Below are 23,703 nucleotides of genomic sequence, written 5' to 3'. Positions count from 1 at the left end.
TTCAGGTTAATACCAGCAATAAAGTTTTCTTTTATTCATTTACATTTAACCATAGATTTTTTACAGGCACACAAAATTGTATTAGACTTTATTTTAAATATATTCCCAACTAGAAGATAAAAAACATCCAACTTTAGGGCCACATACTCACAAATATATTTAAATGACAAGAAAGATCACCATATATTATTATGATAAAGTCTACCTTAATTCTATTTATTTGAGGGAAAAAACTGATCAAAGTAGAAAGGTTTTCCTGAATAAGACTTTTTAAATGACTAATAAAATACCAAGTGCCTCAGGTGGAATCATGATCCTTTCTCAAAACTGCCCATAACCTCTGAAGGCTAAGAGTTTTGATCTAGAATCAATGGAGTAGAATTACGTACAGGAATTTACACTCCCTAGCCTGCATTCAACATCCAGAGACTCTCTGCAGACTTGCTGCATTTCTGTATCCTTTACAGTTAGGCCAACTATGGTGCTAACCCCAGGTTTTCAACACTAAATTACCAGTATCTTTGCTTTAGGTTTATTAGTAAAAATTGACAAGTTCAGAATTAACATGACTGCTCCCCCAGTATACATTATCAAAAGCAATTCCTTACTTTATTAATTTTGTTATCAGAGCTAAAAATATATTTAATATCTTCCCTCTATAGTTGCTCTACCTTCAAAATAAAATGATAGAACAGCCATGTGAGATTCCACTCTATCTCAATGGTTTGTTATGAATTTACATTGAAGCCTTAATAATTAATCCCAAAAGGATGTTTTTATTTGCTTTTGAAGGGATTATATTATACCCCCGCCCTTCTCACCCCCCAACAAAAACTTTCAAGAACAAACCTAGATGTTATTATGAAGTGCCACATAAAACCTACACAACTGAAGTCTCTAAATAAACTTCAATTTATGTTACGCACTTTCTGAAATTAGCACATACTTTATCATTAGTACAGAAGCAATATGATTAAGTACTTCTACATATTTCTGATGCAGTTTGAGACTTTTAATCCCAAAATAAAGTATATCTTTTTTAAAAGTCTGTTTTGCATAACATTTTTCTAAATGTATTACAAAAGGTGTAACTGCTTTGATAGTTTCATACAGCTAATATGTTTTCCTTAAAGTGTAATTAGCTATAAAGCATTACCTATAATACACTCTGCTGAAATACTTAAAACATTACTCACCTCGCAAGATTGCTTGCTTTCCATTATCTTTAAGATGGAGTCTTTCAAAGCGTGATGAACAAACTGTGTAGCAGTGGCTTTCATATACTGTTCCATCAAGGTGCTCGCAAGTGTTGTGGCTCGAAATAGGGTAGTGGCTTCATCTACATAAATATTTATATGAAAAGATTATTTGTAAAGGACTGTACTAATGTGAACCAAATTGGAAATTAAATGAACTCATTTTTTCCTCAACCAGTTGCCTGCAGCCTTAAAGTATTAATTATAATGACATCCTATATTTGTATAAACTTGACTCTTCAAAAGACTTTTTATTACACTTCACCTGATCATAAACAGAAGGGATTGACACTGCCATGTTTACATGAAAAATGATTCAGATGGTTATGATTTGTCTAAGACTAAAAAAGCTAACTAGTAACAAAAGTAGGACAAGAATCCAGCTTTACTGTCCACTGAGCCTGTGCTTTGATAAATCTGAGTTAATTTCTAAACAAGAATGTAACATAAAATCCCAGTATAAATCAACTTGTTAGCCTAAAACATTTTGCTATTAATGACTTTTAATAAAATCCTAAATACAATATTGCCAGAAAAGACAGTCTCAGTGTAAAATATGTACCACCACTTTATCTTTACTGACAAATATACATATTTTTACATTTTCTATGATTAGGAAGAAACATAGGGTTAGGGTTTTACAGTTTATCTGGGGAACCCAGAAACAAGTATCATTACTGAGTCAAAGTGCTGGTTGGAAATGGGTTATTCTGACGTATCTGTAAGCTGGCACAAAGCACTGTGTCCGGCTGTGCTGCCTGGGAACTACCTATCTAGAGAAGCTAGAAGTAAAATGCAGCTGACCCCCAACTTCTGTGCAATGAATTTGTAAGCAAAAAATAAACAAGAGAACGTGGTAAGTATACCAAACTATTCTTAATAATCAAGCACTGTGAGCCATTGATTTGGACACAAGTCATTTTCTTACAGCTTCCAATACTAATTTGCGATGACAGAAATTTGTATTATATATTAACCCCCTGCAATACTAGCCAGTATTAGAATCAGAACTGATATTCCAACTGTAATGTTTAAGGAAAAAACAGAATAACTTATTTTGTAAGATGATTTAACTGTTTAATATATTCTAAGATAGAGTCCATATATACTTGATATATAAAATCTAATTATTAACGCAATTTTTAAAAGTATCACACTAATATCCATACTATACCTTCCATGCTTATTTCTCTGTCATTTAGTGTACATAACAACAATGATTCAAGCTTTTCATGAAGAAAAATCCTCAGTAGGATGCTAGCCAGTAGTGTTCGGTCCTGTCCACATACATGTGATAAAGCATAGACTACATGAAGCTCCTTTTGCAGTACAAGCTAAAAATGACATCAAAAAAGATTGTTGAAAGTATACAGCATAAGCATTCTCAATAAGATTAAGAGGAAATATGTTTTTAAGTATTCTTATACTTAAGAATATGTTCTATTGAATAAATGTTTTAAGAATACAGTGAGTTTGGAGCCTACACGTTTATATCCTCTTAAGAACACTGTCAAACTACAAGACTTTCCAACCTTCTCTGCCTATCAGTGTACCACTGAATTATGAAATTACTATATTTAACTCAATGACTCTTGCTAAAAATTAAATATTTCTGATAATGCCATTAAAAATAGTTAAGACTGGTAAACAACTTCAATACCTCTTTAAATTCACTGTACTCTTCTTCTGGCATGATCTTTTCCATGGAGTATCGTGCTCGGACACGCAGAGATCCTGGTTCAATACCTTTTAATGGTATATGGGAGCTGAGCAAAAACCATTCGTCTGTGGCATGGCCTTTCTGTAACCGGCTCAACTGGCAGCGCATAAATACTTTGAGAGAAAAACATCAAATGATTACTGCCTAAAAAGATGACATTAATTAGTTACACAAACAAACTTTCCCAATGTTCTGACTTCTCTATAGTGTTATATGCTTTTTATTGAAGGAGTTTTCAGTACTAAATTCAATACTCAATGCTATTTCCTTCATTTACTGAATGCCTACTATGTGTCTTTGACAGGCAGGGATGTGTGATGCAGACATAATTAAGACATGGTCTCTGACTTGCAGGGAGGTCTCAGTCTAGCCAAGGAGGAAAGAAATCAATTATGGTAGAGTGTGATAAGGCTGTAACAGTGGTTCATGCTACTGAAGTACAGAGAAATAATACCTAGTTCAGCCTGTAGAGGTTAAAAATCCCTTCCAAGTAAGTAACCCTTAATCTGACTGCACAAGGATATGGAGGTGTAACGAAGCAGAAACACAGAGAGAGAGTGCGTGCACAGTCTGAACAGAAGGTATGGTGGATGGTTTTAAAATCCATGGATGATTTAAGAACTGTAAGAAAGCTGGTATAGTTGGAGAGAAGGATATACAAAGATTAGAGTAAGAAGGGGCAGGAGTGGATCAGCAAAGGGCATTTCTTCTGTATCATTACTACGGGGTTAGATTTTATCTTAAAAGTAATGGGAACCACTAAAAAATACTGAACATTTAAATAGTACAGAAATTACAGAACAAACATTATTTATAGCAAAACATTCAAGCTTTGATTCTTTGTGTTAACACGTACTACTTTTTTCCCTAAGCCTGCCTTGTAAGAAGGTATTAGCCTAATTCACACTGATGTGAATTGCTAAATCCCACTGCCCCCTTTTTCAGAAACAGGCTGGGAGAAGTTTTGCTACTAAGAACAAGACTGACTACCACAAGTGAATTGTGTACTCTAGTTGAAAGAAAAAAATTTTAATAGATTTTTTTTTTCATTTACATGCAAAGTTTAGAAAGGAGGAGAAACCTAGAAAGTAGGAAGAAGGCACAGGGGCACCACAGAAAGATGACCACCGTTACTACTTTTTCATTCTTCTTATTCACTGGGGAGAGCTGGGTGAATAGAGTCACACTTTAATCTTAAGGGCTTAAGTTTACGGTATATACTGTTTAGCCATTTTGGTCTTCTTTTCTTTCTTTCTTAGATACATTCTTTTCTCAACAATCAATACTTTTAAAAGTACAAAAAGAAACTATCTCAAGCTATACTACTTACATATCTATTTTTTAATATCCATTTTAGACTGTATTTTATTATGAGCTTCAAAAGTACATAAAGCATGCTTTTTTCCTTTAGAAAGCAATTTCTGTATCAACTTACAGATATCAGGATCTTTGCTTTTCTTTGTTTTATTACTAAGAGTTATTTCAAATCTGTTGATGTCAGGAGGAAGATCACTAAAGGAGCAAGGAGAAAAAGAATTAAGAAAATGTCCTGGCATCAAATTATCTAATCCCTTTATTCCTATTAACAAATAAGCCACTTGTTTCTGCTACTAACCCAGTTGAATGTGCTAGATTTAAAACTAGATTCAAAACACACTTTATTATCTGTGCACAGGAAGACAGACAAGCAAATCACATTTTCCCTAACATCTTCAACGTCCTTGAATAAATCCGGAAACACTAAAACATTTCATATGTATATGTTAGTAAATGTTTTTGGATTTGTCAGTAATGGTAATTCATATTAATAACACGGTGAAAAACCAAGGACATAGTACTTTGAAGATAAAAGTGAACAAATACAATAGAAAAAAATATATGTATTAATTAACATGTCTGGACTTGGCACCTTGTTCTAAATGGTTTAGATAGAGTCAAAAAAAAAAAAAAAAAATGCATTATCATAGAAGAAAATCATCTGATATAATGATAAAATAAGACTTACTCAAAGACAAACTCTTCTGACCACACGGGGTTTTGCCCTTCCCTTGCATGAGTTTTTGCTACCTGGACACTATTCAGGTAGATGTTACAATATGGATTAGTAAAATGTTTTACTGGGAGTTTATGGGCTTCTTCAATATGTAAAACAAGACTGCTGACCTAAAGAAAACACAAAATTGTTACCCCAGATTTCAAGAATTATGCATTAGGTTTCAAAGGCAATTATTATACAATAAAAACCCCAAATGGTGATTTTTCCCAGAAAAATCCCATATGGTCCCCTTTTTTTCCCAGAAAACATGACCTTCAGTTGTATTTTCCCTTTTACAAGACATAAGATACAACATTCAAGCATTTAATATAATTCTTCCCACTTACATAAATGCAATTTTATTTTACAAGTTATTCCTCCAATTATATTCGTGAAGAAATAATGAAATATACATTTTCTACTATGAAACAATGGTTCAGAGAAAATGAAGCTGAGATGAAGATTATTAATTTAAGTAAACAACTGTCACCACCCAAACCAAAATCTAATGTTATAGAATGTTCATATGGAAGATTTTATTTCTATATAGGGTTCTACAGTGGGAAAATACTTTCAAAACACTGATTCTACCTTCTCATTTTACAAAAAAGGATATAGATCCAAAGAAGCTAAGTTACTTTTCAATTTTAATACCAAAACTTAGACCATCTATCTTCCAGCATCAAGTTTTCTTTCCCTCTTTGCCACCTACTACTTGTGTGGCCTTGGACAAGTCAGTTTCTCTGAGCCTCACCTTCCTCAGATATAAAATAAGGATAAAATCAACACTGCAAGTTGCTGTAAAGATTAGAAATGATATGTACAGAAGCACAAAGAAGAATACCTGGCACATAAAAAGGGCTCAAGAGATGTCAGCTCTTATATCATGATTTCATCATATTGTACCTACAAATAATTTCGTGCCTAAAATTCCACACAAGATGCAATCTATAAAAATTCGATCTGATTTTCCCTAGCTTACAAAGTGTTAAAATATGCTTTCCCTAGCTTACAAAGTGTTAAAATATGCAGCAATTATGAATATAATTAAACATTCCCAGGGAAAGGGTCAGAATTCCTGGTTCTAGGGAATGTAACTACTTGCAGCCATCTAAATAATGGCTAGAGCTGATCGAAGAATTCAGCAGGGTAGGTTACAAGATTAACGTTCAAAAATCAGTTGCATTTCTTTACACTAATGATGAATCAACAGAAGAAGAAAGTAAACAAACAATGCCTTTAAAATAGAACCCAAAGTAATAAAATACCTAGGAATAAATCTAACCAAGGAGGTGAAAGAATAATGCATAGAAAACTATAAACCATTGAAGGAAATTAAAGAAGACTCTAAAAAATGGAAAGATATCCCATGCTCTTGGGTTGGAAGAATCAATATTGTTAAAATGGTCACAATGCCCAAGGCAATCTACAGATTTAATGCAATCCCTAGCAAATTACCCAGGACATATTTCACAGAACTAGAACAAATCATAATAAAATTTATATGGAACCATCAAAGACGTAGAATTGCCAAAGCATTACTGAAGAGAAAGAAAGAGGCTGGAGGAGTAACTCTCCCAGACTTCAGACAATACTATAGAGCTACAGTCATCAAGACAGCATGGTATTGGCACAAAAACAGACATATAGACCGAGGGAACAGAATAGAGAGCCCAGAAATGAACCCACAAGCTTTTGGTCAACTCATCTTCGACAAAGGAGGCAAGAATATACATTGGAATAAAGACAGTCTCTTCAGCAAATGGTGTTGGGAAAACTGGAAGCAGCATGTAAAGCAATGAAGCTAGAACACTCCCTTACACCATACACAAAAATCAACTCAAAATGGATCAAAGACTTAAACATAAGACAAGATACAATTAACCTCCTAGAGGAAAATATAGGCAAAACATCTGACATACATCTCAAAAATTTTCTCCTAGAAGAAATAAAAGCAAGAATAATGACCATTTATTCACTTCCAATAGAATGGTATGTTAAATGCACCGAGCTTACTGGAAATTCCCATAAATAAAACCAGAGCCACTTTGGTTGATAAATACTGTACCAAACTTTCCTCAAAACTCCAAGAATGTTAAGTTTATCTAACTTTTTCCAACTATCTAGGGATAACTGAAAGAAAAAAAGCAAAGAAATGGACAGTATAAAGTTAACTTCACCCACCTAGGAAGAAAGAGAAAGCCTAGCTTAACTTTCCATAAATGAACATGTAGGACGTGGTAGGTTTCAGGTAAGACAGGATCCTACCTACAAGTTAAGCAATAGGTTTCAAAAGCAATTACTGTAAAATACAAAACCCAAAAGTTCACTGGGATTAGTACTTTCAGTCAGATGACTTTTTCAAAAAATACCTTTAGTTCTACTTTTTTTGATACAGGCCAAAATAATTTTTTGAAAAATTATATTTAAAAACTACCAAACAGAATAGTTTCTGTTATTGTCGGTTTGGTATTGTTATTTTAAGTGGAAGAAAAAAAGTCCTTGGTATGTATTCAAAATGGCATTATGGACTAAGTAACCAGCAGGTATATAAAAAAAATTCTCTTTTCATAAAGAAATAACCATTTCTCCTGCTGCTGAAGCAAGTGGGAGCATGGCTTTAAAATGCCTGAAAAGATTAACCTCTGTTAAGAATTCCAAAGTGTTTGAAATGTTGCCCAAAATAGTTCATATGGAAATAAAAATAAAGAACAAAGTGATAAAGCAAAACACAATTGCAAATTTGTGATAATCACAAATCAAAGAAAATGAAGTTTCACCTGACGCAGGCGTTTATTAGATGTTCCTGGACTACTTTTCCGTAAATTGCAAAATGCCTGCAGACCTTTCATCCAATCCTACAAAAAAAACCCAGCATTTCAAAGAAATATACTATACAGTAGTTTATGCAGTTTCCAATCCACAATCTCGCTTTTCTTCCCCAAATTCAAGTTTTTTTCCTTCTCTAGACTACCATTTCTATACTCGTTGAATATTCTGGCTTTAAATATACCTGTGCTCCAAAAAAGTAGAACAATTAGAATAATTCTGTAAAATACTGATTTTATTACTGCAGAATCACTAAATCTTAAGTACACCAACGAATGGCCACTTATTAGCCAAAAAATAAAATTTAGACAGTTAAGCAGTTACACTCTGAAACACCCTAAAGCAGAATTTAACTTGATACATTTTGTGACCAGAGGGCTGGCTGACTGCAAACCAACTGATAATGTGATGATTGATCTGATGACAAGCATTCAAATCTTTACCTTAGATCATGAAACAGGTAGCAATGTATAAGGGGTTCTGGGTTATTTATAAGCCTTTCAAATATAACATTAGCCTTAGAAATATTTCAGTCTAATATTAAAATTAAACTGCAGCTATATTCTAAAATGTTTAGTACTCTGGAGAAAGGAGAACAATTTTAGGTTTATCAAAAATCTGGCACACATGTTTCTAGAACATGTACTGTACTAGTGCTTCACTCACTTAAGTCTTTAGTTTGTTGTCTATTTCAATAAAACTAAATAAACTGTCAGTTTTTAGGAAATGTCTTTAAAGTGTAGCAAAGTAAGATTAAATCAATTACCATAGCTTTTAGAAATAGGAGAGAGTAACCAGAGATCCCACAGGCCAACAAAGTAACAAAAACTGGAAATACTCGTGGTATTTTTGCACTTTAAGTGATATATGGAAATACAGAACATGGAAAGAGTATATATAAATACAATAAGAAAATGTTCTATTTATACATCTAAGTGAAGCATGCAAAACATACTGAAAATGTTATCAAGGTGTGTAACATCTTTAGAAAGAGAACATGGTAAAATAACTGAAAGATAAGATACTGAAGTTTAAATTTCTTTCCTAACTCAATTTCCAAAATTAAAAAAAAAAGTCTAAGTTACAAAAATATTCTGAGCCCTACTTATGCACCTAAAAATGAGGGATACATACCCACAAAACCAGGTTTCATGTGTGTTTCAAGTTAGTAATGGGTGTTCAATTGAGATATTTTTTCAAGATTTGAAACATGACATTCAATTATGAGCCATAAAACATAACGGCTCATTCATCAAGTTTATTCTACAGTCTAAGGTATTTTCATAATGTATGAGTCGGGGCCTGAGCCAGGATCCACAGTTTAAGAGCTTCTGCTGCATATCCAGGGATGGCAAACTTTTTTCAGCAAAGTCACTTTCTTTCTCCTCTTAACTACTTTCAGGTTCCTTCCATAGAATATAAGCAGAAGTAGGGCCACATTTCTACAAAATACCACTAAACATCCCAGGAATTTTATGGTTCAAAGAAATCAAAGAATTTTTAAAAGGAGATTTTTTAAAACATTTCTTCACAGAATTATTTAAAATTTAATTAAAGTTTTAAGGGCATTGCTAGTGCTGAAAGTAGACATTATATTTAGACAAAGAAAAATAGAAAATTCCTCAAATATTTTCCTTGTGATGACTGAACTTCTATTTTTAGACAAGGAATTCACCCAGTAAAGAATAACAATGCTTATTAGCAAAACTGACTGGCTTACCTTTTCGATTGTACTGAGAATATCTAGAACCTTTCTGCAGAGAGGATTTTAAATGAGCATGCTCAGTTGGACTCAACTCAACAGCATAGAGTATTTAAAGGTCAATTTAAAATGGAGTTTTTCTAATAACCCTTCGCTGCGTTTTTCTGCATTTCTTTCAAAAAAATTTTTTTACACATGAAAGTTCTCATTCCTTAAAATAAAAAGATGATTAGATTTCAGGCATCCTTTTTATCACTTTATCTTAAATGCAGTAGTTTTCTATTCTAGTTAACAAGAAAGCATGGGCTAAATAAAAGTTTACAGTAGTTTATAAAACAATTAACTTACCTCTGCTTGTTCTGGAGTTTCTCCTGCAAAATAGAAGATGTAATGTTCTTCACTAAAGTGCTGAACCACTATCTGAAAACAGTTTGGCCTTTAAAATACAAACAAAAAAGTTATTAGAAGTTTTAAAAGCAGTACTACAGCACTTATCCCAACTTGAGAAAAAAAAATCACAGTATAATTATATAATTTATATAAAATTAACACAATTCTTAATTTAGAGAAATAATCAATTGTACTAGATTACTGAAAAGAAAATGTCAACTGCATGTATTTTAGAAAGCTTTTTGTCTGCACTACTCAAACTTTATCAATCTTTCAGTTTAAAAGGAAGGAAAAATCTTAAATATCCCAAGAAAGATGAAATACAGTACACCCTGAAGAGAAAAAAAAGATACATTATCTCTAAAAGATAGAGATATTAGAATGACAATTAGAATGACAAAATGTTGGGAGGTAGAAAATCTTTAAAATGCAGAAAGAAAATAATCACCAACCTAAAATTTAATGTCCAGCAAAAACATCCTTCCTAAATGTAGATTAGAACAATAAATACTGCCACAGTAAGAGTCAGCCTAATAAAAGATAAATGTGTAAAACTCCCATGAAAATATTCGCTACAGTAGTAACTCCCTGTATGACTGAAATGTCTGTCAACTTGTGCTTTTTAAAGTAAAGCAATATTAAAGTCAGAAGTTTAATATAAAGAAATACAATGCTTAGGGACCTGTTAATATACTGAAAATAATCTGGAAAAATTGAACAGCTGTGCAACTAAAGCTGCAGGGAAAACAGACAAAGGAGCAGCGCTGGTAGCATTCCTTCACAGGCGTGGCACGCACTCGGGCACTCCTGCTGGTGATGGCCACTAACTTTCAAATCAGACGTCACCTAAATGCTAAAGGTCAGGCAGTGTACTGAGTTCTATGCGTATCCAAAGCAAGAAATAAATATTCAATGACTGCTTCAATCTGATAGCACAACAAAGAATAAGACAACAGCATTCACCTACAATTTCTACTTTTGTGGTATGATAGTCACACTATGATATATAATTTGATATCAACCAATTTTTCACTAGTCCTATTATCTTGCAGAGGTGTCTTTTTCCCTTCTGGGAGATACTATGCTGATGCCGTTTTCCTTGGCAGTGTTTCTTGGTTCTCCCCGGTTATTTCACACAAAAATACGGTTGAAGGTAAACTGACATACTTTGGGAAAAAAGTCAGTTTTTTAAAATTAAAAACCTGTGCTTAGTTCCCACAGATACAGTAAGTCTTCTTAATTCTTTTAGATTCGTATTATTCTGATTATAATAATAAGTATTACTAGTGAATCATTTTTAACCTCACTTTTCCAATGTCGAATTTCTGCTTTGAATTCCTAAGCAGTCTGAACATATTAGTATCTTTTTGCGTTGTACTTCTAAATTTGAGGAAGCTCACCTATTCTTCAATCAGTCTGCAAAGTGAGAATCATTCAGCACAAAGTTTCTTCTTATATATTATAAACTTTAGCAGAATTCTTCTTGTGGACAGCTTATGTACTTCAGTATAAAACAGCACAATGGTATTCTGATCCCATTTCCTCCCATAAAACTGAAAACACATGCAACTGAAGCAGCTTGGATTTTATCAGTCTCCATTCTGTAGTATTACTTGTTAATATTAATTCTGTAATTACCTAATAATTCTATAATGTAGAATTCAGCTCTACAGATAAACATTTACGTATAAGAGCATCTCAGTATTGCTTATTTTTCAGAATGAATTTTTGATATAAAAGTTTAAATGTTCCTATCATGAAACTTCACCATTAATCACAAATTTAAATAAAATTTCCAAAATATCTTTTTTGTTTCAAAGGATCCATTTACTGTTTTGAATACTTTATCCTTAATTTTTTTGGCACTTCTTTGCATGACCAATAATTTACTACCAAGCGTTTCTCTAATATTAGTCTATAGCTTCTCAGTCTGCAGTGAAAATGTAATCTCTGGATCTGTATACAGATGTGATTCACCAATGCATTTATTGATAATACTACATGAACGCAACCTAATACTATTTAAAGTGTGTCTTTTTTATTTGTTCGGCTTTTTGGCCTGAAATTTAGTCAACTTCCATGCTGACTAGTGAAACAATTTTCCAACTCTGTAAAATGTTTTGGCTTTAGCTTTAGCTATTAATTGCATGATCTTCTAACAAATCTCCCAAGTGTAACATGATACTGTAGGAACAGATCCAGGAGGGGCTGGGGGTGAGGGGGAAGAAACTTTTATTTGGAGCTTCCAGTTCTTTAGTGGTACAGTACCAACACAGTGTGCTTGGCACCAATGATTACTTCAACAGCTTTTATACAAATGAAATATTTAAGCTGAGAAAGAGAAGATTTACTGGGTTTAACTGTCTAAATTCAGTACATTTCTTATCAAGTGGTCTAATGGGTTGAAATTTTTTAAATTAAGATTACTGTTTTTATCTTGTGAATTTAATGACTTTTCAGCTTTAATCACTAAATTGTCCTTTGTGAAAACAAATATCAGTACATTAAAACTGATCGTAAAGAGGCAGCAATGAAAAAAAGTCTAAATTAGGGTTTTTTAAAATAATTCCCTTATGAAAACAATTTTAACTTCTTTGTTAATAGAAAAAATGTAAAAACAAAATGAAACTAAATGTTACATATGAACAAAGAAAGTAACTTCACTGATAATCAACATAAAAAACTATGACTTAAAGTAACTATTCAGAGTAACTGAATGATCTAAGAAAGTCAGAGCAAAGTACTGAAGTATGGCCACTATTGAGAGCTCTCTGTCTACAAGTTTTATGTACCAATTCTTTTAACACAATAAAATAATGAATTAGAATAGCTTATAAAGGGAGTCATATAATTTCAAGTTGTATTATTTTTGAAATGTAACCAGTTCTTTTAATATTTTTATTACAATAACATTGTACAACCACCAATATCTCAAGGGACACCTATAACTTATTCATGACTGGGAAGCTCTGCTCTAACCATCTAAATAATCCATACCTGTCCTCCAGGACTCAGCTTAAGAACCCCTATTCCAATTTATCTCAATAAGCTTGTCCCCCAAATCGCCTCCTCTTGTAATGGTTCACAGCACTGATAAACTATTTGGTAGTGAAGTGTGCTCATCTCCGCAACATCTATTTCACGCCTCCACAGAGTACAGCAGCCTAATCATCTGGGTGGGAGCACCTCCAGCAGCAGGGCTGGGCACCCCGTGGCCTCACTCTGTGACAGTCATCCCACTCCTATGCTAAGTGACTTCAGGTGACCTAAGGCTAGAGACTCGTTCAGAGGTGGCTCAACAGTGCCTTCTCAGGGTTTTCAACAGGTACTGGAGGGAATGCTCACTTCTCCTTTCTCTAGACTATCTGCCACTCTGCTACCATGAAGGAAGCCAGTTTGTGAGAAGAATACAGTACACACAAAGGCAGGCAGAGCAGAATGATGAAAAGAAAAAGAGCCAGAGGTCTGACCCAACCATATCTGAAGGCCAAGATTCCCATGCTGTTAAGGGAGAGGGAAAAAGTCTTAAATCCTATCTCGCTCAAACTTTTTTTGCTTGTTTTTTTGGAACAGCTGTCTTTATGAGATATTAGGAAGTACTAAGATAAAAAAGAGGGAGAGAATTAAGGTCAAACGAATTCATGAAATACTTCTGTTATACTCCCCTCTTAGTGATTCACCATATAAACATTGGCTAAACCTTCAAAATGCCCCACTGTAAGGAAAATTATTTGTTCAGTTCAGCATTTCCCAAACCTATTTGACCGTATAAAAAATTGACTGTTCACAAATAACACTAACATGATCTAACACAGTCTGAAAAAAGAAATGACAAGGTTATATGCTCTAAAGACATTTCTCTTGAATTCTTCCCAACTTAAATAGAGTAAAACTAGATTTGCCTAGTAGAAATGCCATCCCGCAGCAGAAAAATTTAAGTTGTAAAAACATTTGTTTTAATTGCCTTGTGTTTTACTAATCATAACAGTAGGTAATAAAAGTGCTAGGTCTATCTAAAAAGACACTGGAATGGATCATTGATAATACTAATGATGAAAGATAAAGGCTTACAAAAAAGATAGATGTAATCAACAGTTGAATTTGCCTTCTGATGTTCAGAAGTTAGCTTTAGTTTATACGTTTACATTTATTTAAAAAACTGTAACATTAATGTAAGAAAAAAGGTTTTAATTCCACATCTGAAATGCTCTCCTCTTTCCTACTGAAACAGTTGTTTTTATACTACAATTGTTTCTTAATGTCAAATTTCTCAGGAATCAAGTTAATAGTATAACTGAGTGTCTCTAGTATCAGATGCACTGAGTTCACACAGAATTATAAAATAGGGGAAAGATGACAAGACTCAAAGTAAGTCACTCAGACTGGTGGTAGGTGCATGGAGGAAACACACTGCATACAGATCAAGTCTTGTAAGAGGAGATGCCATCCCAAGATTTCTATGTAATACAGTGGAAATTCAGAGGCGGAAAGAAAAAAGAAAGCAATTTCTTACCTGCCAAAGAGACTATCATGAACAACATAGACAGAACACACGCTGAGATCTATTAATCCTTTTGGTTTTGTAGCTCGTTTTTCACTTTCAAAATAAATAAGTTGGGCATCACTGCCCTCTAAGATAAAATATAAATTTTTCCACCTTTTTCCTTTGCCTGTTAAAAAAAAGATTATTTTCCCTTAGCCAAATAATTAACTGTGAAGTCACATATATTAAAATCATAAAAATTATCATTGCTAAATATAAAAATTAAATATATTTTCATTTTTATTTCAAAGCTTTAGTAACACACCAGTCCTTATAAAACGAGCAATGTCTAATTTATCTGTAGGAAAATACCTTGTTATATTACTTATTTTAATGAATCACAGAGCAAGTGACAAAGGTACCTTAACTATATCTTCAGAGGTTTCATTATGATAAAATCTTTAAAATTCTTGCTTAGCATCAATTCCTTTCCAGTCGTAAGGAAAAAACAAAACAAAACAAACAAACACAAAAAAACTCTTTCACTAACCATGGGCCCCTCCAACTCCCTAACATTTCTTAATGCCAAAGTGAGGCAAATATATAAAATAGAAACAGCAATACCAGAATTTGCCAAGTTTTTCTTTTTTTCTCTTAAAGGTCTGGGGTAAGAGAGCGGGGCAAAGAATCAGACACCTTGCACTGGAATAGGCCTCAGGATTTAAAAACATACATGGAAATATTTGTTTCCTAAAACTCTGGACTTACAACTAGACTCTAGATTTCTGAAGGACGCTTAGATAAAAGCTCTAAACAAGGGTCAATTATTAAGAATTTCTTGTGAAAACTTATTAAATACATATCTCAATGATAAGTTTTATGCCCAATATTTATAATGCTTCTATTAAATGTTAACAGTGAAATACTGAAATTGAATCTTTAGTCTTAAAAGTTTACACTTACCCTTTTTTAGAAGATAACCTTTTTTAACAATATTTTTATAAAAAGCATCCTTTGTTTTACGACGAATTGTATTATAAATTTCCTTGCCATCCACTGTATCATTGAGTACTTGTTCTTGATCCTGAATTTTCAAAAATATTAAAATTATGTTATGAATTATTGATGGAGATAAAGTAAAATCTACTAAAATACCAATTAAAAACCAGACTGTGTGTCTGTCTAGACATTAAAAAGTGTCTTAATACTAAAATCTAAAATCATGTAACATCTATTAAGAGATCCTTTGTTTTCCAAAGAAATTCTCAAGAGAGTCCCCTTACCATTTCACAAATACATGGACAACTAATAAGTTAATTTTCAAAATACAGTTTTTTTGTTTTACAGCAACAATGTTTTGAAAACATGAATATGTCCCAGCATAACGGATAGATTAGAACCAATTTAAGCATAAAGCAAACTCATGTTTGCTTATGCACAATTATGTCTGCGAGAAACACTAGGTGAATGCAGAAAACTGCACCCAGCTGAACTGAGATGTGTAAGAATATCCAAAACACACCTCAGATACCTCAGAGCCCGCCCAGCTCACCGAGTGTTAGATGCCATACCCACCATCCACATCTGGTTTAGAATGCGTCTGATCTCAGACAGTCCTCCTCCTACCACTTCCCACCACTCACAGCCCCTCTGATGGCCTCTCCCACAAGTGCAGTGCAAAGTGCCACATTTACTAGTATTTAAGTATTTCTTAACCATTTAGCATGTATAAAGACCATGCTACATATTTACTAGTTTCTTTACGTGTGACTGATGAAGTTGGGGTGTTGTACTCCTAATCCCACTTTTCCCATAATCCTGTGGGTTTTACTGCATGATTTTATGTAACACCATGACTTACAGGAATGGATGTGTCTTAAACTGCAAAATCCCCCCAAATAACGAAAAGAATTATGAAGTCAGGAAGAACAGAAAGAGAAGAGGGCCTTTAGAATGATTATCACCATCAGGGTTCACTGGACTCAGTTTTAGTTTTTCAGTTTCTTTTTTGAGCAGCTCTTACTATTAGCAAGAATTAATATTTTTATGACTTTGTTTTCTTAGAGACTTCATGGGTCCAGTATGCTGAAGAGCAGAGGTTGGCAAACCATATTATATGGGCCAAATCCAACCTACTGCTTGTTTTCGGACAAAGTTTTACTAGAACACAGCCGCCCTCATTCCTTTATATATTGTCTGTGGTTGCTTTCACACTACAAAGGCAGTTTAGTAATTGAGACAGAGACTGAATGGCCCACAAAACCTAAAATATTTACAATCTGGTCATTAACAGAAAAATATGCCAACCCTTGGCCTAGAGGATGATGCAAAAGTGAAATAAATTATCTCTATTGCATCATTCTTTGGCTTTTTAAACTGTGCTTGCCAACTATTGCAGCATCTTTCAAAAAAGTATAAAAAGCCATCTTTTTATTTTCACTGAACACAGCTGAAAATTCAGCATTCTTAGTTTTCTGCTCACAACAGCAAACAGAAAAAAACTGACAAAGAAAGATGTCTGACAATTATTAAAAGAGTCAGAGGATGAATGCAAAGAAACAGCAACACTCTGCGATCTATTGTAATGATAAAATTAACTTTGGGAGGGAGGAGGGAACAGCTCAGCAGTAGAGTGTAAGCTTGTTAGCATGCACAAAGTCCTGGGTTCAATCCTCAGTATCTCCATTAAAAAATTTTTTTAATTGTAAAAAACAAATTGATTTTGATGAGCAAAATCTCAGACTATAATTCTTCAGATAGTAATAGCCTTGATGAATTTTCTCAAACTCAAGAATCACTGAGTGAATGATTTATTTCTAGGGGAAAAAAAGGAAACACGGTATTCTCATCTAGTCAGTGACTCAACAGGAAGGACATCATCAAGCAGTTATTTAGTGACAACAATCTAGATTATCCTGTTTCCTTAAAGGAAATAAAGGTTCTTTAAATTTTTAATGATTGTGCACCAAGATTTACTTAATATGATTTGATTTGTAAATGGACAAAGGTACTTTGTATCCAAAGGTTATTGAAAGAAAACATAATGTAGAAGTTTTAAAATACACCATATTGATCACTCTAATTGATGTTTATAAATCTAAAGATAAAAATATTTTACACTTACGGAGCAAAGAAATGGAGCAAAGAAGACTGTACTCTCCAGCAAAATCATGAACCATCAAAGTTTTCAAAAGTATTGCATCTGATGATGCAAAAACAAGAAGAAAAAGAAAGAATAGTAAACTAGAACCCAGAGAAATATATTTAAAATCTGGAATTAGTATTGCATTTTGACAGTCGAGTGTGAGAGGAACCAGAGTAATTATAAGCAAGAAATTGTAAGAGATGTATCTGAAATCTGGAATTAGGATTTACAAAATGGATATATTCCAGGTCCATTCATGACAGAAGATGAACAGTTAGCTTCCATTTCAAGTATGTAAGCCTTTATAACCAAGGGAATATGAACAAAAACTTGAGTTTGCTACATTTAAGTTCTTATTAAATTTTCTAATGAAGTTTTTTAAAACATGCTTTTATTCTATAAATTGTTCAGAAAATGACTTAAGAATATAAAAAAATTAGAAAGATACATTGGACCCCGATGATTAATATGACTATTTCCCTAGTTATACAGACTTGTCCTTATCAGTCTTTATTACAGTAGTAATGATATTTGCTACTGGGTGCAGAATGTGGCGTATTTCTAGTTTGTTATTTAAGACAAATTACTACACTAATAGTTGGACTTAAATATCTGATTTCAAGATAATCTATATAGGTCTTTCCTAATTATTTTAAGGTAGGGGCTAATCAACTGAGCTACAACTCCTAAAGGACTCCAACACACTGGAGGACACCACAGGCCAGGACACAGCTTCACTTTCCAATGTCTAACAATTACTGGATGACAGGAGGGAAGGCTTCTCAGCCCAGTCTTTCTGCACAGTTCTGGGGAAGAAAATCTTACCTACTCCCTCCCAAAGGAAGGAGATAATCTGAGTGGTGAGTCTAACCGCCAATGAAGCCAGCTTTTGCACAGAAGTTAGGTACACACACTCATGAAGCTGGACATGGGTTGTAAATCCTGCCTTTGTCACTTAATGGTCAAGAAAACTCCACTGAATAAATTAATTCAATAAATGTTTGCTGAGTGCCAGGTACTGTTCTGGTTCTTGAGATGCATCAGTGAATAAATCAAAGATCCTTACTCTCAAGGAACTTCTATTCCAGTGAAGAAAGGAGATAATAAACACAGTAAATAAGTAAATGTATTATATGGTAATAGGTGGTTAAGTCCTCTACAGGGTAGGGCAAGTAGCAGCATTAAATAAGGTGTATGAGTAGGTCTCAATTGTGAAGCTAATTTTTGAGCAAAATTTGGAAGAAATACAAGAGTGAGGCAACTAGATATTTGAGGAAAAGTCATTTTGGCCAGAGTGAACAGCTGGAGCAAAGATTCTCACGCAGCAAAGACTGGTGTACTCTTAAAAAAAGTGGTGAAGCCAGTGTGAGTGCAGATGAGTGGCAGAGAAGGATGATGGAAAAAGAAGAGCTCAGAGGACCACAGGATGCCACTCTAGGGCCTTGCATGCCATGACAAGGACTTTGGCTTTTACTCAGAATGAAATGTGGAAAACCTTTAAGTATTAAACAGACAAGTGAAATGGTCTGACTCACATTTTGCATGGATCCCTCTGACTGTGGTGCAGTGTTAAGAGGGCAAAGCTAGAAATAGGGAGAGGAAGTCAGATTCTGGTGGTCATATTCTAAATACATTTGGAAGGCAGAGCCAGCATGATATTCCTGACAGTTTGGATACAGAGTATAGGAGAGAACAGGAAGAGACAAGGATGACTTGTTGCCTTAAGTAATTAACCTCTCTTGTCTCAGTTTCCCCATCTGTAAAATGGGCACAAGTACAGGGCCAACCTCATCAAATTGTTTAGAAACTTAAATAAATCAATACGTATAAGAAATAGTGCCTAAACATAGTGGTCAAAAAATATTAACTATTTTTACCGTGGGGTGTATTGACTCAAAAGTATCCTTCTTTTCTTCTAATGTCTGTCTCAAGAAGTGTTAGTGATGCTGAGTAAGCAGCCCTAGCTAGGACTCTGCTCCTTCCCTTCCAGCATCCTACCCTGAGAAGGGATAGGCAGGGTAACCTCGAGGCGTGGGAGATGAGCTGATTCTGCTAGCTCATCACTTTTTCCATTGATAAAAGGATATTACTAGCCTCTGGGTTCTCTAATAGTCAGAATCCTGCTGGGAAGGATTGATAAATTAGGATTCTCAAATATCTACTGTAACCTACTTTTACTCCAGTCCCCAAATAATTGACTTCAAATAGCAATGAATGATTTTCATGAAGTAATCAAATTGCTCTGTTATTAGCATCATTTATTTCTAAAGTATTCAAAGCATTATAGGCACTTTTGCAAGTGACAATAATTTGAAGTTTGTTCGGTTATAGAACTAAATACAAAGAGTGGGGCACTTTTTATATTTGAAGTAATTCTTAAAAACTTTTTAACTTAAGTACAAAAGGTTACTAGATGTCACATGCTACTTATTTTTCTAACTGCAAAAAATAAATTAGAAAATTCTAAGCACACATTCAGTCAGGATGGGGAAAATGCATGACAACTTGTATGCAAATAAAACAAACTGTGGACTTAGGAAACAAATTAAAACCATCATTAACTGAAACAGGCAGTGTGAATTAGAATGGAGGATATAGCTATGGGACTGAGTGGCAGGATCTGTCACCTGGAGGTTAAGGCATTTCTGACCCCTATTAAAGAGACTCTCAGCAGCAGTTTCCAGAAAGCACATACCACACTATGTGCTTTAAAACAAAGTTAGTCAGGGTCTACCAGAAGTGCCAACAAAAGTGGTACATCAGTGCTAACTATAGCTATTAGGAAGGTGGCAACGAGGAAGTGAAACTTGAGATGGATCTTAAACTTGCAGTATGTACATAGGCAGAAAAGAATAAACTGACACCAAGAAGCACAAGGAGATGAAGACACCGCAGTGAGAATACGGAGACAGAGACGTGAGTGTTTCCTGCTGGGGAGGAGATACCCATTCCATTAACACTGACTGAATACCTAATGCCAAGTACTATTCCAGGCACTGGGACTGCAACCCAAAACGCCCTGCCTCCTGAACCTTACATTCTAACAGGAAAGCATGAGGAAGTGAAGAAAGACATATTAAAATGTGACAAGATGATGACTCTTAAACTTACATTAAGCGTCAGAATAATGATCCCCCTTCAGCAACAGCAATGAATAGTAGAAACTAACTTGTTAGGAGGAAAACCTGAGAAAAAAACTGCCAAGCTAGAGACACGACAATTCACCTGTGCAAACTTAGTTGGGTACCCAAAGCCTCGAACAATATCTTCATCATGTACCTGGAATATCACTACCTCCAATTTCCATCCAGCAAACTCTCAATCACTCTTCTGAAGTACCTTTTTCTATCCTCTGCTACAACCTTTTTTATAACCACACCTCAGAAAATACGAGCAAGAAACAGGCTAATCAGTCACCCTATACATTAAGCAACTGGTATTCAACAGGGCCCTCTTGTTCAGGCCCAGTCCTTCCCATGTTCTGGATTTCAGTCACTCTTGCCCTCCCTAGGACATCAGGTACTGCCACCACCCCAGCCCTCACCCGACACTGTCCCTCCTCTTTACTACTGGCTTTACCCAGAGTATGCAGACCTGCTCAACACCCTCTCACCATAAAACTACAGGCAAATAAGGAAAGAAAAAGTTTAAACCCCCTTTGACCCTACATCATCTTCTAGCTATCATTTTTTAATTTATTTTCTTTACTTACCAAGCTCACCCAGATAAGCCTGGCTGTGATTTATCCTTGCTGTCTCCACTTTTGCCTCCAACAAACTCACTCCTTGACCCAGTGCAACTTGGCTTCTGTCCCCACCACTGCTTCTATTCTCAAAAAGCCACCAAGGACTTCCTAATTATCTAGAACCAACATAAATAAAAACTAAGAGATTCTCTTTTAATTACTCACTTTCTGAAAGAATCTGAATAATCTGCAGTTTTAAATTTTATCCAATTTTAAATGCATGAATGTGTGTATAAACACACCACCAAAAATGCATTTTAAAATGAAATGTTAATTGTTGCAAAAAGAAAAACAACACTGACCTGCATTGGTACAGGTTCCTTAAGATAATACCCTTCAACAATCTGTTCTTTTCGATAGTGATCTATGATGTCCCCAATGCTGTAAAGATAAAAATTAGTAACACTGACATAATCTGTCTCATAAAATTACAAATCTTAAAAAGACACACAAACCTTGTTAGCAACAATTATCTACTTGCAAGATTTTTCCAAAGTATATAACCTGAATACATTAATAGAAGCTATGATCATTACAGTCACATTATTTTACAAAAGCATAAATGTTCCTAATACTAATTTACAGGTCAAAAATACCCGAGTCCAAGATTCCAATTTTTTCATACACATCCTCTAAGAATCACTGTATGTGAGGAAAGAATTAAAAGCCTACTTTTTTTTTTTCAACAAAAGTATTTGAGAGATAGAGAAAGAAGAATTGACAGAGAAATGGCATTTATTTAGCAACTAGTGAGTTCAGGTAAACTAAAAAGATTTATCATCAAAACATTTACATATTCTGCTTTTAGAATAACCAGATGGAGTTAGGTCATAAAACATATAAATAGCAGGTTAAAACAGAAGCAAATAAAAGAAAGAAAGAAAGACAAGGAGCTTATATGTATCTCATATATAGGATTATTGCTAGAGCAGGAAAAGCTTACTGATGGTTTTGATAAAAAGTACTATAAAATATTCTTAACATTTGGGAAATATTACAAATAAAACTGAAAATAAAATGGCATTATATAATATATTTTAACACGAATTTTAACATGACATGAGTTTTTTAAATAAAAAAAGTTTCTCTATAATCAGTAGACCATTTTAATGTCCTGAATACATAAATCCTAGAATTTTAAACTTTCCTTTAATACACTAGAGGAATTGGTATTTCAGGGACAGCTAGGAAACATTTCTTAAAATAAAACATATTTCATTTACCACTTGATTTTTCTAATGTTCTTCCTACTGATACTATAATCAGAATGTATGTGTCTTTTATCTTTGGAGACACATATACACATACACATATGTATCTCCAAAGATACACACATACATATACACACATGCATATATATGTATCTCTAAAGGTAACATATTTTTGCTATATCACAAAATTAATTTAAACTAAATGTAAGTAATGTACAATGTTATAAAACAAAACAAGACTTGAAAAGCCTAATAAATAAAAAAGCAAGTACAAATGAATATGAACTAAATATCAGAGGCAGAATTTAACATGAGGGGGGTGGGGGGTGAGACAACTACAAAGATATTATCACACACAAAAAAGGAAGGTTTTATATTTTTAAAGGAAAACTATAATACTAAAGAAAAATGAAAATCAGAAAATACATTTGAAGATAGCTAGGTACCACTACAGAGGTGGCAATGTGTTTCAAAGTAAAAGGCACCAAATCTATAAAAGACAATAAATTTCAAAGGTTTCTGGCTCAATATCTGTAAGTGCAATCAACCCTGTGTAGCACCTCAATGTTACAGTATAATTCTTGACCGTGAGCTGGAAGAATAAGACACTTCTGTGGAGGACAGTTCAGATTGCCCAGGAGCAAATTTACAAGCATGTGGCAACCAATCAGATACATTTTTACCAATGACCTGGACTTTTAAGAAGTTTTTTCTTTTTTTTAATTACCCTTTAGTTCATATTCTACCCAGATATACCTAAAGAAAGAAACAGTCAAGGTAGACACAACAAACTAAAATTTCCTACACATTCCAGAAAGGTTCCAGTTATGAAATCAAATTTACATCTCAGAAAATCAAAACATGTTCACTATAAATTTGTAAAATAAATGTACGTTTCTAGAGTTGCTATATCCTGTACTTTCATTTTAGTAATTTACTTAATAAATAAAACTGTGTCTCTCTCTTTTCTTGAACTCGAGATAAATGTTAGCAATCACTTATTTTCTTAATCAAGAGATGAAAGTCCGTTCTGAGTTTTGGGATAGGCTAAGAGTTTACTTAGAGTCTTAAAGGTGAGAAGAAGGAGCCAATAATTACAGATAAGAAATACCAACTTGAGAACAATCCAATTACATGGTAACATTAGTAATAAGTGTCAGGTAACTCTTGAAGAACCCTTTTTTCCT

The 23,703-nt window shown here is 33.9% G+C and overlaps 1 protein-coding gene across 1 annotated transcript in view; it reads right to left on the bottom strand.

The window, feature by feature from the left end:
- RASA1 (RAS p21 protein activator 1) overlaps positions 1-23,703 on the bottom strand; it is a 96,859-nt gene that overhangs the window by 11,381 nt on the left and 61,775 nt on the right. Inside the window, exons 9-18 of the mRNA XM_006187957.3 lie at positions 21,608-21,686; positions 15,379-15,499; positions 14,446-14,602; positions 9,891-9,978; positions 7,792-7,869; positions 4,982-5,139; positions 4,412-4,488; positions 2,917-3,089; positions 2,431-2,590; positions 1,197-1,339 (exon numbers count right to left, since the gene is read on the bottom strand). Coding sequence (XP_006188019.3) covers positions 1,197-1,339; positions 2,431-2,590; positions 2,917-3,089; positions 4,412-4,488; positions 4,982-5,139; positions 7,792-7,869; positions 9,891-9,978; positions 14,446-14,602; positions 15,379-15,499; positions 21,608-21,686 — 1,234 coding nt within the window. The remainder of the gene's footprint in view (positions 1-1,196; positions 1,340-2,430; positions 2,591-2,916; positions 3,090-4,411; positions 4,489-4,981; positions 5,140-7,791; positions 7,870-9,890; positions 9,979-14,445; positions 14,603-15,378; positions 15,500-21,607; positions 21,687-23,703) is intronic.

The sequence above is a fragment of the Camelus ferus genome, chromosome 3 (genome assembly GCF_009834535.1).
Source record: "Camelus ferus isolate YT-003-E chromosome 3, BCGSAC_Cfer_1.0, whole genome shotgun sequence".
Classification (NCBI taxonomy): domain Eukaryota; kingdom Metazoa; phylum Chordata; class Mammalia; order Artiodactyla; family Camelidae; genus Camelus; species Camelus ferus.
The sequence above is the reverse complement of the archived record's forward strand: the minus strand, read 5'-3'. Positions and strand labels throughout refer to the sequence as shown.